The sequence below is a fragment of the Peromyscus maniculatus genome, chromosome 7, assembly GCF_049852395.1.
Source record: "Peromyscus maniculatus bairdii isolate BWxNUB_F1_BW_parent chromosome 7, HU_Pman_BW_mat_3.1, whole genome shotgun sequence".
Lineage (NCBI taxonomy): Eukaryota > Metazoa > Chordata > Mammalia > Rodentia > Cricetidae > Peromyscus > Peromyscus maniculatus.
Window position 1 is genome coordinate 59,589,521 of NC_134858.1, and position 13,869 is coordinate 59,603,389.

The 13,869-nt window shown below is 44.7% G+C and overlaps 1 protein-coding gene across 1 annotated transcript; it reads right to left on the reverse strand.

Moving 5' to 3' along the window:
- Positions 1 to 227: 227 nt before the first annotated feature.
- Spesp1 (sperm equatorial segment protein 1) lies at positions 228 to 13,629 on the reverse strand. The gene is made up of 2 exons (XM_016003503.3): positions 13,407 to 13,629; positions 228 to 1,654 (listed from the first exon to the last, which is right to left on the reverse strand). The coding sequence occupies exons 1-2, from the start codon at positions 13,465 to 13,467 to the stop codon at positions 408 to 410; spliced, it is 1,308 nt and encodes a 435-aa protein (XP_015858989.1). The 5' UTR covers positions 13,468 to 13,629; the 3' UTR covers positions 228 to 407.
- Positions 13,630 to 13,869: the final 240 nt, after the last annotated feature.

Consider the following 13,869-nt stretch of genomic DNA (forward strand, 5'->3'; position numbering starts at 1 on the left):
TATCAGCCTTGAGTGTGTGCTCTTCCTACAGAAAACCCAGATGGTCTGGAAGCGGATTCAAGACTGCAAGCAGTTAGTTAAAACTGGCTGCACTACACAATGCAAGCAGTCTCTAAACTCATACAGTGAGTGAGTCTAGCTCATGTAGTCAGGAGAACCAAAGCTTAAACATGTTGGAGACTCTCTCTTCACAACTTGTTGAATTAATGAGAAAAAAAACTACAAACTCATGAAGCAAATTTTTATTTTAAAATTGTTAGGTTTTTAGTACATATGAAAATATTTTATGACATGACACATAAGGATGTTAGCACATGGAAGTATAATAGAAAATATTTTAGGCAACTTTTAAAATCACTAATATGCTTATTTTCCGGTGAACAAGCCCTTTGCTTAAATGAGTTTGATCATGGGACATTAAGGATATTTAGGATTTTCATATTATTGCTTAACAGCTTCCTAATGAGGCGTTGCGTCTCTACCTGATCTGCACAAAATAGTTTTTTCAACACACTAGTCACGGCGGTGACCTTTTTTCTCAGCTCTGATGGTACATGCTTAATATTCAAATACTCCGGCAACCTGGACCTGGAATTATACAGCATGTTGATAACTGTTTCCATGTCATCGACTGAATCGCTGGTCCGCTCCTCGGGGAAGACGTGAGATCTGTACATCTCTTCCAACCTGTGCTCGGCGGCTGCAGCCAGGGCCAGGCTCCGTTTCAGGTGCTCCCTGGAGGCCTTGATGTACTCCTTGTACTCGGGGTTGTTGGCGTCACCGAGAGGCCCCTGCTGAATCTCTACATTGATATTGGAAATTTTCCTCAAAATATCCTCGTGTATTGCACTCTCGGAGTGGTGTCCAGAGAGGTCTTCCAAGTTTTCCGTTTCCGGCTGGCCTGAGAGCTGGGGCACGTCCTCAGAGTCCGTGGAGACATCCATGCTGCTGGTGGTACTCGTTCTTATGGTGATCTGTGTGGTTGGCACCCATGGGCGGATGATCATACTATGATGATGACGTGTGCCCTCTGGCTTATGCTCGTGGTCCGGCTCATGCTCGTGGTCCGGCTCATGCTCGTGGTCCGGTTCATGCTCGTGGTCCGGCTCATGCTCGTGGTCCGGCTCAGGCTCTTGGTCCGGCTCATGCTCGTGGTCCGGCTCATGCTCTTGGTCCGGCTCATGCTCGTGGTCCGGCTCATGCTCGTGTTCCAGATCGTGATCCTCCTCTGACTCATGCTCAGGAGGCCACAATGGCCTGGAATGGGGCTCCTCGAATTCTGGCTCCGGCTCCGGCTCTTTTTCAATATAAGGTTCCTCCTCATGTAAAACAACAGAAACATTATTTGGCCGGATGGACCAGAACGCTGTAGTTTCGGTTTTTCTTTTCCTCTGCATCCCCAGTGTGAAGCCGCTAGTAGGGAAAGTTGTCTTTTCCTCATTGAAGGGCCTGATCAGAACGTCATTCTCAGGGGTAACTTCCTCAGGGGTGTGTATCAGCTCATACCGAGAAAACTTCAGCTCTGGAACTTCCGTAAAACTTGAGGACGTTTCCCCAGAGCCCTGCTCCCTGGTGGGAACACTCATTATCAGGTTCTGTAAAACTTGTACATAATGATTCAAATTCTGCTCTTCATCAGGCAACACAGTTATGGCTTGAGGAGAAAAATCAAACGCACAGTAAGTAATGTTTATTACATATGACTCACGACAGAATCTGCTGCCCTCAGTTCACTGTCTATGCTAGCACTTAAGTACAGGAACAAGCAAGGAAGTCAGCCTCCCTAACATCAAGGCAGCGCTCACTGAAAAGGCACAGGGGGAAGAGCAGGACACCAGCTGCATGTGGGTGCCTTTTCCTACATCATTTTGTTTTCTCATATAATTTATGACTCAATAGGCAACTTATTAAACCCTGCAAGGGACTATGATGGGTTCATATTGGACCACCAGAGGAATTATTAAATTTTTAGGAGCCAGATGTTAGGTAGACACAATTAAAAATTAAATTTTCTGAATTAAGACAAAGATAATAAATATTGAAAACTCACTTCCTACTTACCCTCTTTTGCTATTAGTTGTCTTTTGATTATTTACAACTAATGTATCTGTGAGATGGATATGTGATACAATGACTTTGGTGAACATCAACTGTTAAATACAGTAAACCATTACTGTATTAAATACAGTAAACCATTGAAGTGTGTGTATGTGTGTGTGTGTGTGTGTGTGTGTGTGTGTGTGTGTGTGTGTGTGACAGAGGTTGACACTGGGTGTTTTCCTCAATTCTCTCTACCTTACAGGGTCTCTCAATGACTCTGGGGCCCACTGAATGGAGCCTGAGGGATGCTCTTGTCTCCGTCCCCGGCTAAGGGACTCTGGTAAGCAGCCCTGCAGTGGCCTGGGAGTCAAACTCAGGTCCCCGGGACTTCATGACAACCACTTCACCAACTGAGGCACCCCCCAGCCCTGTCTTTTAAAGTTTTAAGTAATTTCTTCTCTTTTATTGATTTTTTCACTAATAAAATGAAAATAATGTGTGTATAGTCACTCTTGCTCTGAGTCTAGGGTTTTCATGTAGGGAAAGACTAAGTGAAATAAATGCAGACCAGTTTGGCGAAGCTGACACTCCCATGCTGGTCTCGGTTCTTCCACTTGCCAGCGGCATGATTTTTCCTCAATATTATTTTTTAAGATAAAAAATACTATGTCTGTTCTTTTATGTTGAATAAAACAAATGCAATAAGATACTGGGAGTAGGAGGCTAGAGAATTGTCTCAGCAACTTCTTCGCCGGAGACCAGAGTTTGATCCTCAGAATACCACCCTCTCTCCACATACACACAAAAGCTAATAATTCAAATATCTGATTGCTGCTCAATTTTTTCTGATTCTTTCCATTTTTTTCTGTTCAAGTGATGCATTTGGTATTCAAATAGTGCTTCCTCTCTGTCACCCTTAATCTATTGAAAAAAAGCAAACCAGGAGTTTTCTTAGCTTTTTTTTTTTTTTATTATGTGTGAGTGTGCCATCCTTCTGGCCCCTGAGCAGCCTTTTAGATGACTGCACTGCTGGTACATTCCTTTACATCCTGACACTTCGGTGATCCATACTAACCTATTTACTGGTAGAATTATGCAATGTCTATAAATTTGCTTCTAAATAAACTAAGGACAAGAATTTAGGAGGAGGGGCAGGGAGGTCAGGAGAGAAGGAATATGAGGAGATATATCAATGATGCAAGATAAATCAAAGGGTCTGTTATAGATGGAGCTTTTGTAACACTATTTCTCTTTGTGGGTATGTTTCATTTTTCCATAAAATGTTGTTTCTAAAATTTTTGAGAAATTTTCTGTTCAGGGAACAGCTAACCATGCCCAAGCTCAAATGTGCAGTCAGCAGAGGCGTGATGGCTTTGCAGAGGGCGCTGCCTCTGAGTCAGTCTAGGATGCACTTGATCTTCAGTAAATTAGCTTGTCTCTCCAGACTAGCAAGTGGGATACCCAGGTAGCTATTAAGTAAGTTAGGATGCCAAAGGACAGGAGAAGGAGGTGCTCACTGGATGTGATTTCTAAAAACATCTCAAGTACTCTCTATCCTCCTCTGCGGTTACTCTGGAAACACCAAAAAGCTTGTTTGTGGGTTGCCTAGCAACAGAGGCACCCTACCTCCTACCTTGCTTTTCTTCCTTATAAATGCGCCCTTGGGTCTCTGGATCATTCTATTCTTGAATCCATCCCCTCCCCGCATTTCCTACCTCTTGTTTTTGCCCTTCTAACACATCTATGCATTTCGGACTAGCCTTCCAGGTGCCACTAATCAGGGCCATTCTTGCAAAGCAATTTGAGCCCTGTGAAAATGTTTGCAGGCAAGATAGCAAAAGGATCGCTTCCAACGTCCTTTCAGACAACCCTGGCCACCATGAAATGCTGTTTTTCTCCATTCTATAGGAAGTTCTAAAAATGGAATAAATTTCTAATTCTTACAAAGAATGGGCTCATCCGATAGAAGCTGAGTCACTTATTACACCTTGACTATTTCCTGTGGTCTACCCCCAATACAACATAGCTGCTATTTTTGCCACTTGGATATCTTATCTAAGCTAACAGCACGCCCCAGACCATGGCTAAGCTTGAGAAGCCTTCCAATGCTGTGGGAATAGATGAGCAGGTAAAGAAAGTGCTTGCAGTGGTTTTCTCGGCACTGGGGAGGTGGAGACAGGAGGATCCCTGCAGCTTACCACCAGCTAAGCTTGCAAACCAGTGAGCTCTGGGTTGAGGGAGAGACCCTGTCTCAGAGAAAAGCAGGTGAAGAAAAGTGAAAGAAGACATCTAATGTCCTCTGGTCTCCATATGCATGCCCACTGATACACTACAAACCCATTCACAGGCACACATGTGAACATGCGTGTTGTGGGATATGTGTACACTGCGAGAAGGTGTATTTGCTGTGATTTGTATAATAAAAAGCTGAACAGCCAATAGCTAGGCAGGAAGTATAGGCGGGATTTCCAGGAAGAGAGAGGAAGAGGAGGAGAATCTAAGGACACTGAAGACGCCAAGGAGACCTGGAGGGAGTCGGACACACGGAATGAAAGAAAGCTCATGGTAAAACGTAGATGAATAAAAACAGGTACACGTAGCCGGGCAGTAGTGGTGCATGCCTTTAATCCCAGCACTCAGAAGGCAGAGGCAGGTGGATCTCTTTGAGTTTGAGGCCAGCCTGGTCTACAAAGAGAGTTCCGGGAAAGGTGCAAAGCTACACAGAGAACCCAGTCTCAAAAAACCAAGCCTAAGCTAAGGCTGAGCTTTCATAATTAATCATAAGTTTCCACGTCATTATTTGTGAGCTGGCAGCCCATATAAAAATCCAACTACATGTACACACACACACACACACACACACACACACACACACACACACACACACTAATCCCCTGCAGTGTAAGATGTCAGGATACTGCTCCAGGGTCTCTGCTAAGCAGCCTGGGAGCCTGGAGTTCTGCTGGAATCTTAGCTCTGAAGATGTCAGCTGAGTTTGAGTTTTGTGCAATTTTTAAAATAGAACAAGAGAATTGATCATATGACAGAGACGATAGCCAAGTGATCCTAACAACTGTAGGAATGGAAATAGCTGAAATTCTGCAGGGTGCCCTGGAAGACAGTCATTAAAAAAATGGTAATCACTTCCATTCACTGAACTGTTAGTGTGAGCAGGCACCTGTGTGCGGCATTATGGTAAAGAGGAAAAAGAAACCGGGCAATGGTGATGCACGCCTTTAATCCCAGCACTTGGGAGGCAGAGGCAGGCAGATCTTTGAGTTCAAGGCCAGCCTGGTCTACAAATCGAGTTCCAGGACAGTCAGGACTACATAGAGAAACTCTACCTAAAAAAAAAAAACCATTTAAAAAATGAAAGAAAAGCCTCTCAGAAAGAATGAGTACTCATGAGCAGCAAGGATGGGATGTGAACACAGCCTGCCCTGCTTCAAGGCTGGCACAATGCTGTCAGAAAGACATGCCACAAAGCTGTTGGCAAAGTGGTGAGGGCATGGGATGGCATGATCTTGTGGAAACACAGCCGGATTTCAAAACACATGATCATAGTAAGTAAAACACCATGAAATATACAAACTCTTATTTAACTATATCAAAATATTTAAAGATACATGTGCAACAAATAAACAAATACTACAAAATTTTGCTCTACTGTCAAAATGGTTCTTTTGTACATAAGAGCTATCTATAGACACTGAAGAGAATCTACATATAATGTTTTGTTTCCACAAAGTCTGACTGGAAACTGACAGTCAGTCACTTGTGGAAGATGTTCATACCACACAAAGGTAAAAGCAAGTTCATTACCTTAGAGTTTATGCTGAGCAAAATTGGAGCATAGGTCTTTCTAGACAAACCCAATCTCATAAGTAATACACACTTAGAAATTCTAGTCACTCAGCCTTCTGTACTAGATTTAAAATATTCACATACATCAAAGTTTCATGCTTATGAAATGGTCTGGGCTGTGCATATCCTGTGCTAGGAATTGAACCTGGAGCCTCATATATCCTAGGTGAGTGCTCTGCCACTGTACTGCATCCCAGCCTCATATTCTGTTTACTGATTTGAATGCAAGTCACTCTAGGATGTGAGTTATAGATTCGTGGAGCAGTCAGAACACTTGTGACTGTGTCTCTTATATATTTAAAATGTCATGCTTTAACTGGATGTCAACATGTAGAAGACTGCACTGTGCACAAAACTTAAGTCCAAGTGGATCAAAGACCTCAACATAAATCCAATTACTCTGAACCTGATAGAAGAGAAAGTAGGAAGTAGTCTTGAATGCATTGGCACCAGAGATCACTTCCTAAATGTAACACCAGTAGCACAGACACTGAAAGAAACAATTAATAAATGGGACCTCCTGAAACTGAGAAGCTTCTGTAAGGCAAAGGACATGGTCAACAAGACAAAAACAACAGCCTACAGAATGGGAAAAGATCTTCAACTCCACGTCTGACAGAGGTCTGATATCCAGAATATATATAAAGAACTCAAGAAATTAGACATCAAAATAACCAACAGTCCAATTAAAAAATGAGCTATAGAGTTAAACAGAAAATTCTCAACAGAAGAAGCTCAAATAGCTGAAAGACATTTAAGGAATTTCTCAACATCCTTAATCATCAGGGAAATGCAAATCAAAACGACTCTGAGATACCATCTTACACCCATCAGAATGGCTAAGATCAAAAATACTGAAAACAGCATATTCTGGGGAGGATATAGAGCAAGGGGAACACTCCTACATTGTTGGTGGGAATGCAAACTTGTACAACCACTTTGGAAATCAATATGGCGCTTTCTTAGAAAATTGGGAATCAATCTCCCTCAAGACCCAGCTATTCCACTCGGGCATATACCCAAGGAATGCTCAAACATACCACAAGGACACATGCTCAACTATGTTCATAGCAGCATTATTTGTAATAGCCAGAACCTGGAAATAACCTAGATGCCCTTCAACTGAAGAATGGATAAATAAAATGTGGTACATATACAGAATGGAATACTACTCAGCAGAGAAAAACAATGGCATCATGAGGTTTGCAGGCAAATGGGTGGAACTAGAAAAAATAATCTTTTTTTTTAAAGATTTATTTATTATGTATACAGAAGAGGGCACTAGATCTCATTACAGATGGTTGTGAACCACCATGTGGGTGTTGGGAATTGAACTCAGGACCTCTGGAAGAGCAGTCGGTGCTCTTAACCTCTGAGCCATCTCTCCAGCCCCCTAGAAAAAATAATCTTGAGTGAGATAACCCAGACTCAGAAAGACAAACATGGTATGTACTCACTCATAAGTGGATACTAGATGTAAAGCAAAGGATAACCAGACTGCAACTCACAACTCCAGGGAGGCCATCTAGTAAAGAGGACCCTAAGAAAGACACAGGGATCGCCCAACAACAGAGAAATGGATGAAACCAACATGAGCAAACTGGGAGCAATGGGGGGGGGGGGGGCGGGTAATGGAGGGCAAGGGTCGGGAGAAAGATAGCTTAGGGGAGCGGGAGGTACCGGCTGGATCAGGAGCAGAGTGGGAGAACAGGGAGGGACATACCATGAAAAGAAAAGAAAGAAAAGCCTACAAGCAAGGCACCAAATGGCTTCTGAACAAAAAAGATGTCGCTGTAAAACAACACTTGCTGAGTACCTATTAAACTAAAAAGCCACTTTAAGAAAATCCTGAAAACCAAGCTGGCCGTGGTAGCACACGACTTTAATCCCAGTACTTGGGAGGCAGAGGCAGGCCAATCTCAGTGAGTTCGAGGCCAGCCTGTCTCAAAAAATCAGAGAGAGAGAGAGAGAGAGAGAGAGAGAGAGAGAGAGAGAGATACCTGAAAACTGTGAGTTCATTTATATTCTAAGTTTCTTGTAGTTTTCTAAGTCAATACTCAAATAATCTATCTATGTAATTTAGATGGATATCTGGTTCTGCCAGGATCATTTAGAAATCTCTCTCCTTTCCTAAGACCTTTCTGCAGCCTGGGAAATAATACCCTCCAGAGCATTGTAAATGGGGTGCTGATATATCTGGATACAGTGAAAAGTTGAGACAGACCATCCCATAATTCCCTTGGTGCCCTCCTCAGGTATTGAAACAGACTACCCCATAGTTCTTTTGGTGCTGATACTCAGATACTCAGATGTTGAAATAATTTTCTTGGTGCCCTACTAGGGTGATCTGTTTTCCAAATAGTTTTGTTCTGCGTCTCTGTGTGGGTATGTGACCATGTGCAGCGCTGGCAGAGGCCAGAAGAGGGCACCAGATCCCCTAGAGCTGGAGTTCCAGGAGGTTGTCAACGGCTGGTCATGAGTGCTGGGAAACCAATTCCAGTCCTCTGAAGGCACAAGATGCTCTCCAGCTGTTCTTGTTTACTAGCAAAGAACCTTGTCTCTTCCAAAGCCTCTAATAAAACAAGATATCTGGGTTTCTGCTCCTATGGAGATCATGGGTACTATTTCCCACTTGTTTCTATTAGGCATAGAGTAAAACCCTGTCCATTTGTATCTAAAACATACCTGAGAAGAAATGAAAATGTAGGGAGAAGAAAGCTGACCAACTAAGAACTTCAGGAGAGAAAAATGGTGGTCTCTGGGTTACACATGACCCACAAAGGGAGAAGAAGAATCTGGAAACCCAGAAACACAAATATGTAGATTTTGTTTTAAGGGTGAGGTGCCTGGCAGTAACTTAGCGGTTAAAAGCACTTGCTGCTCTCTGAAAGACCCAGGTTCTGTTCACAGCACCCACATGGCAACTCACAACCTCACTCCAGATTCAGGGGATCTGATGGCCTCTTCTGGCATCCTTAGGGTGTACATAATTGCAGGCAAACACTCTTATACATAAAATTAAAAAATAATCCTTTAAATGGGAGTAGTGGGGCTATGGAGGTAGGTCCGTTGATATGTTTGTCTAGTATGCATGAAGCCCTGGGCTTCATCACCAGCACTGCATAAAAACAAGGCATTGTTGCCGGGTGGTGGTGATGCCCTTCTTTAATTCCAGCACTGGGGAGGCAGAGGCAGGCGCATCTCTATGACTTTGAGAACAGCCTGGTCTACAGAATGAATTCCAGGACAGCCAAGGTTACATACAGAAAACCTGTCTCAAAAACCAACCAACCAACCAAACACAAAGAACCAGAGTGTTCTAGTGAATGCCTGCACTCTCAGCACTTGAAGGCAGAGGCAAGAGGATCAGAAGTCAAGGTCATTCTTGGCTCCATATTGCATATGAGACCAAAATGGACTAAATGAGACCTTATCTCAACAACAGCAACAACAAAAGCAGCAATAAACAAGCTTGAAACAAATGAAAAATAGTAGAGTCTCAGAAAGAAACAGAAGCTATAAAAAGGAACCACAATGAAGTCTTAGAATTTACAAATATGAAAAACAAGATAACAGAAATGAAAACATCTCAAAGGCGAGACTCAACAGGCAAACGGGGAGGACGAGGAAGCGTTGGTGAGCAGTGAGTCAGGCTGATGGCACGATCTGGACAATAAGGACAAAGTAGAAAAAGTGACCAGACTCCATGCTGCTCTTGTAGCATGATTAGAGCAGATTAGGTTCCCAGAATCCACATGGTGGTTCACACCCATGCACAACACCATGTTAGAAGATCTAACACCATCTTCTGACCTCCATAGGTACCAGGCATTCACATGGTATACACACATACATGCAAGCAGAAGACTCAAATGTACACAACAAAATAAATAAGTTAAAATTTTAATGTTAATAAATATAAAGAGTGATCAAGGAAAGACACTTGACTCCACCTCCACTTCACACACAGGTGCACACACACACACACACACACACACACACACACACACACACTGACAAGTATACAGAACACACACATACATAGAGCAAGAGGAAAAACAATTTACATTTGGGGGAAATTGAATGACAAGTTTAATTCTAATCTGAAGTCATGAGGTTGGAAGGAAATATTATGAGTGCCAGCAAAAGTGGGGGAGGGGAACAATTAACCCAGAATTCCACCTCCCAGGAAAAGATCTCTTGGGGATGAAAGGACAACCAAGGAGAAAACAGGAGAAGTGATCAGAAAACCTACCCTAAAGGGAAATGACTAAACGTAGTTTCCCAGGACTGGTAAGATGGCTCAGCTGGTAAAGGTGGCTGAGTTCGCAGCCCACAGCATCCAGGGAAGGGTAGAAGGAGAGAACAGACTCCAGAAAGTTGTCTCTGGCCTCCCACACGGCTGTGGTATGCAGGCCAATAACACACATACTAAACATAAAAATAAAACAGAATGGAAATGATAAAAGAAGGAATCCCGGAACACGAGAGAAAAGAGAGAGAGAGAGAGAGACAGAGAGACAGAGAGAGACAGAGAGAGACAGAGAGAGACAGAGAGACAGAGAGAGACAGAGAGAGAGAGACAGAGAGAGAGAGAGAGAGAGAGAGAGAGAGAGAGAGAGAGAGAGAGAGAGAGAGAGAGAGAGAGAGAGATTAAGAGAAAGAAACAGAGCAGGTACATGCAAGCAACTGTCTCTTTGTTTTCCAAACTGCCCGACAGATGAAGCAGGGTCACCATGTTCTCCGACATGGCTGCTGGTACACGAAAAGGAAATACCTAAGGCAAGTGTGCTGTGAATATGTACAGGGACAGGAAAGGCGGAAAGGTTTGGTCCTGGTTGATTTTTGTCTTGACACAGCTAGAGTCATCTGGGAAGAGGAGCTGTAATTGCAGAAATGCCCGCTTAGATTTGCCAGTGGGACACTTCCTTGACTAATGACTGATGTGAAAGGGGCCAGCTACTGTGGGTGGTACCATCTTTGGGCTGGGAGTCCTGGGTGCTATAAGAAAGCAAGCTGGGCCAGGTGGTGGTGGTGCATGCCTTTAATCCCAGCACTCGGGAGGCAGAGGCAGGTGGATCTCTGTGAGTTCGAGGCCAGCCTGGTCTACAGAGTGAGATCCAGGACAGGCTCCAAAGCTACACAGAGAAATCCTCTCTCAAAAAAGCCAAAAAAAAAAAAAAAAAAAAAAAAGGAAAGAAAGAAAGAAAGCAGGCTGAACAAGCCAGTAAGCATCTCTGCTCTATGACCTCTTCTTCAGTTCCTGCCTTGAGTTCCTTCCCCGACTTCCCTTCATGATGGACTGTGAGCTGTAAGATGAAATAAACCCTTTCCTCCTTAAATTGCATTTGGCCATAGTGTTTATCACAGCAATAGAAAGCAAACTAGAGGGGCTGGAGAGATGGTTCAGGCATTAAGAGCACTGGCTGCTCTTCCAGAGGACCTGGGTTCAATTTCCAATACTCATATGGCAGCTCACAACTGTCTGTAACTCCAGTTCCAGGGGATCCTCACACAGACATACATGCAGGCAAAACACCAGTCAATGCTCATTAAAAAAAAAAAAAAAGTAGGACATGTTTCTACTGATAAGATAAACACGCACACACACAAATACAAATGTAATAGTAAAAAGAAGAGATAGACAGAATGTTTCTCTCATGGTGTGTTAATAGAGACAGGCCACTCTCAGGACATTCCCCACTTATATGTCATGCTCCCCATTAATAAACAATGTCAGAACACTCCACCTGCAGATCCTCCCAAGTGTCACAGCTTTGGACACTGAAACAGCCTGAAGTGAACTTGCAACATTGTAACCAAGTGATTTGAAGCTTTAGAAGTTCCTTAAGCTAAACCTGCTTTTCTTTTCGTGGATTTGTTGATAGAGGTGAGCATCATTGGCTGCTAACTTAATCCTCCCTCACCATGGGTAGTTCTTGAAGACAAAGGCCTTCTTAAGAACAGGGATAGAGAAGACTCACATTGTGTGTGTGTGTGTGTGTGTGTGTGTGTGTGTGTGTGTGTGTGTGTGTGTGTGTGTGTGTACTTGAATGCAGGCCCATGCTCTAATGCCCTTGTGGAGGTTAAAGGACAACTTTCCAGAGTTGCAATTGCTTCTTTCTTCCACTGTGGGGTCTGGGGACTGAACTCCGGTCATCAGGCTCGTGTTCACTCATTGAGGCTTCTCACTGGCCCAACTGTAATTTTTGAGACAAGCTACTATGATAAGTCATGAGATGGACCTCCCCTAGTCTCAAACAGGAGTTCCAGGGGGCTGAGGAGATGGCTCAGTAGGTTAAGTGTTTGTGAAGATCTGGGTTCCATCCCCAGAACCCATATGGAAAAAAACCCACCCCAGTGGTACATGCTGGTAATTCCAGCACTGGGAAAATTAAGCCAGTTAGATCTCTAGCCAGCCAGGCCTATTTGACAAGTTTCAGTCAGTGAGAGACCCTATCTCAAAAAAAAAAAAAAAGGTGGCAAGCACCTGAGGAACAAAACCTAGGGTTATCTTCTGACCTCCACACATACGTGCACAAACACACGGAACAGTTAGATGTGCGGTAACCAAGACAATGACAGCTGTATCTGGGCAGCTGTGTCCCTTAACAGTCAGAAGGCCCCTCTGTGGATGCCCCTCGGTGGCTAAGCTGCCTCCAAGCTGCAGCAAGCTTGTGCCCACTGTATCAAAGACTAAAGAGCCAGGGCATTTCCCCCAAATGTGTGCAGTTAAGGAAGGGTCTTCAACTGCCTCTTCTTCATGGGCTTTTCTAGAGGAACACGGGAAGAAATATTCTAAAAGAGAGATCCCATTTACCATGATTGGGAGAGGAAACCTTACCCTAGGAATACGCCATCTACCTCATAAATATTCATTAAAAAACGTATTTTAAATCCACAATACAGAACCCAGTGTGCTGCTAGGCCCTTTTGGAGATGCTCACTCCAATCTCCCGCTCTGGAGTGCTTTGCTTAATATACTTCTACTTACTGGTGGCGTCTTTTGGCTGAACGCTTTCCTTCCAGAAACCCAGGAGACACACCCCTCTCCTCAACACACATTCCCTTCAAATTTTACTTCAGGGGCCAGCCAGTCTTTTTAGTGTCAAGGGCCAGATAGTGAACATTTCAGACCTTGCAAGCCAGAGCCGTGCAGCAAGCCCTGAGCTGCTGTCCTAACGCAGGAAAGCAGCCGCGGCCAACACAAAAAAAGATTGTGGTTGCATTCCAACAAACTTGAGGTGTTAGAGCCCAGGCTGCAATCCGTCATCGGTTTTGTGTCCTGGACAGTGAACAGTGCCCCCTAAGGGAAGTCCCCAGCCTAAGGATGGATCCGATCACACCGCGCCCAGCCTATGAGCTGAGCATCCTGGGAACCACGGGCGGAGCAGGATGGGGACTGGAGCGCCACACCTATCACCCGGGCCAGCGTCTGGGATGCTGGGCGGGAAGGTGCAGGGAGAGGGAACACCTGGATCTCTCCCCGGCCCACCACTCACTCGGATACGCCAGCAGGGACGGAGGCCATAGCCACAGCAGAACGAGGACCACCGGCTTCATGGGCGTCGTTCACAGCACTCCGCCATCCGACGGGAACGGCCTGGGGCTACCAGGCCGGGGTACCTCAGGGCCCAAAGCGGGGGCAGGGGGGATGTCAGCGGCCTACCGTCCCACATCAGGGCCCGGGCGCCCCGCAACGGTTGCCCTAGTGAATGGGTGGGGGCGGGGCAGCCGCGTGCGAGTTGCGCTGCGCGCGTGCGTGCTGGGGCTCAACAGAGACGAGACGAGGAGTGGCTCAATGGCGATCTGCTGCTGCAGGCCTCAGGGGAGAGGCTGGAAGAAGCTCGGCAAGTGGCTTGCTGTGTCACTCCCCGGTTGAAAACACAGCTGTTGCACAAAAGTGGGTGTCTAATGGAAGAGGTGACCTGGAGACTACACAGAGTCAACGGTGATGGGAATCAC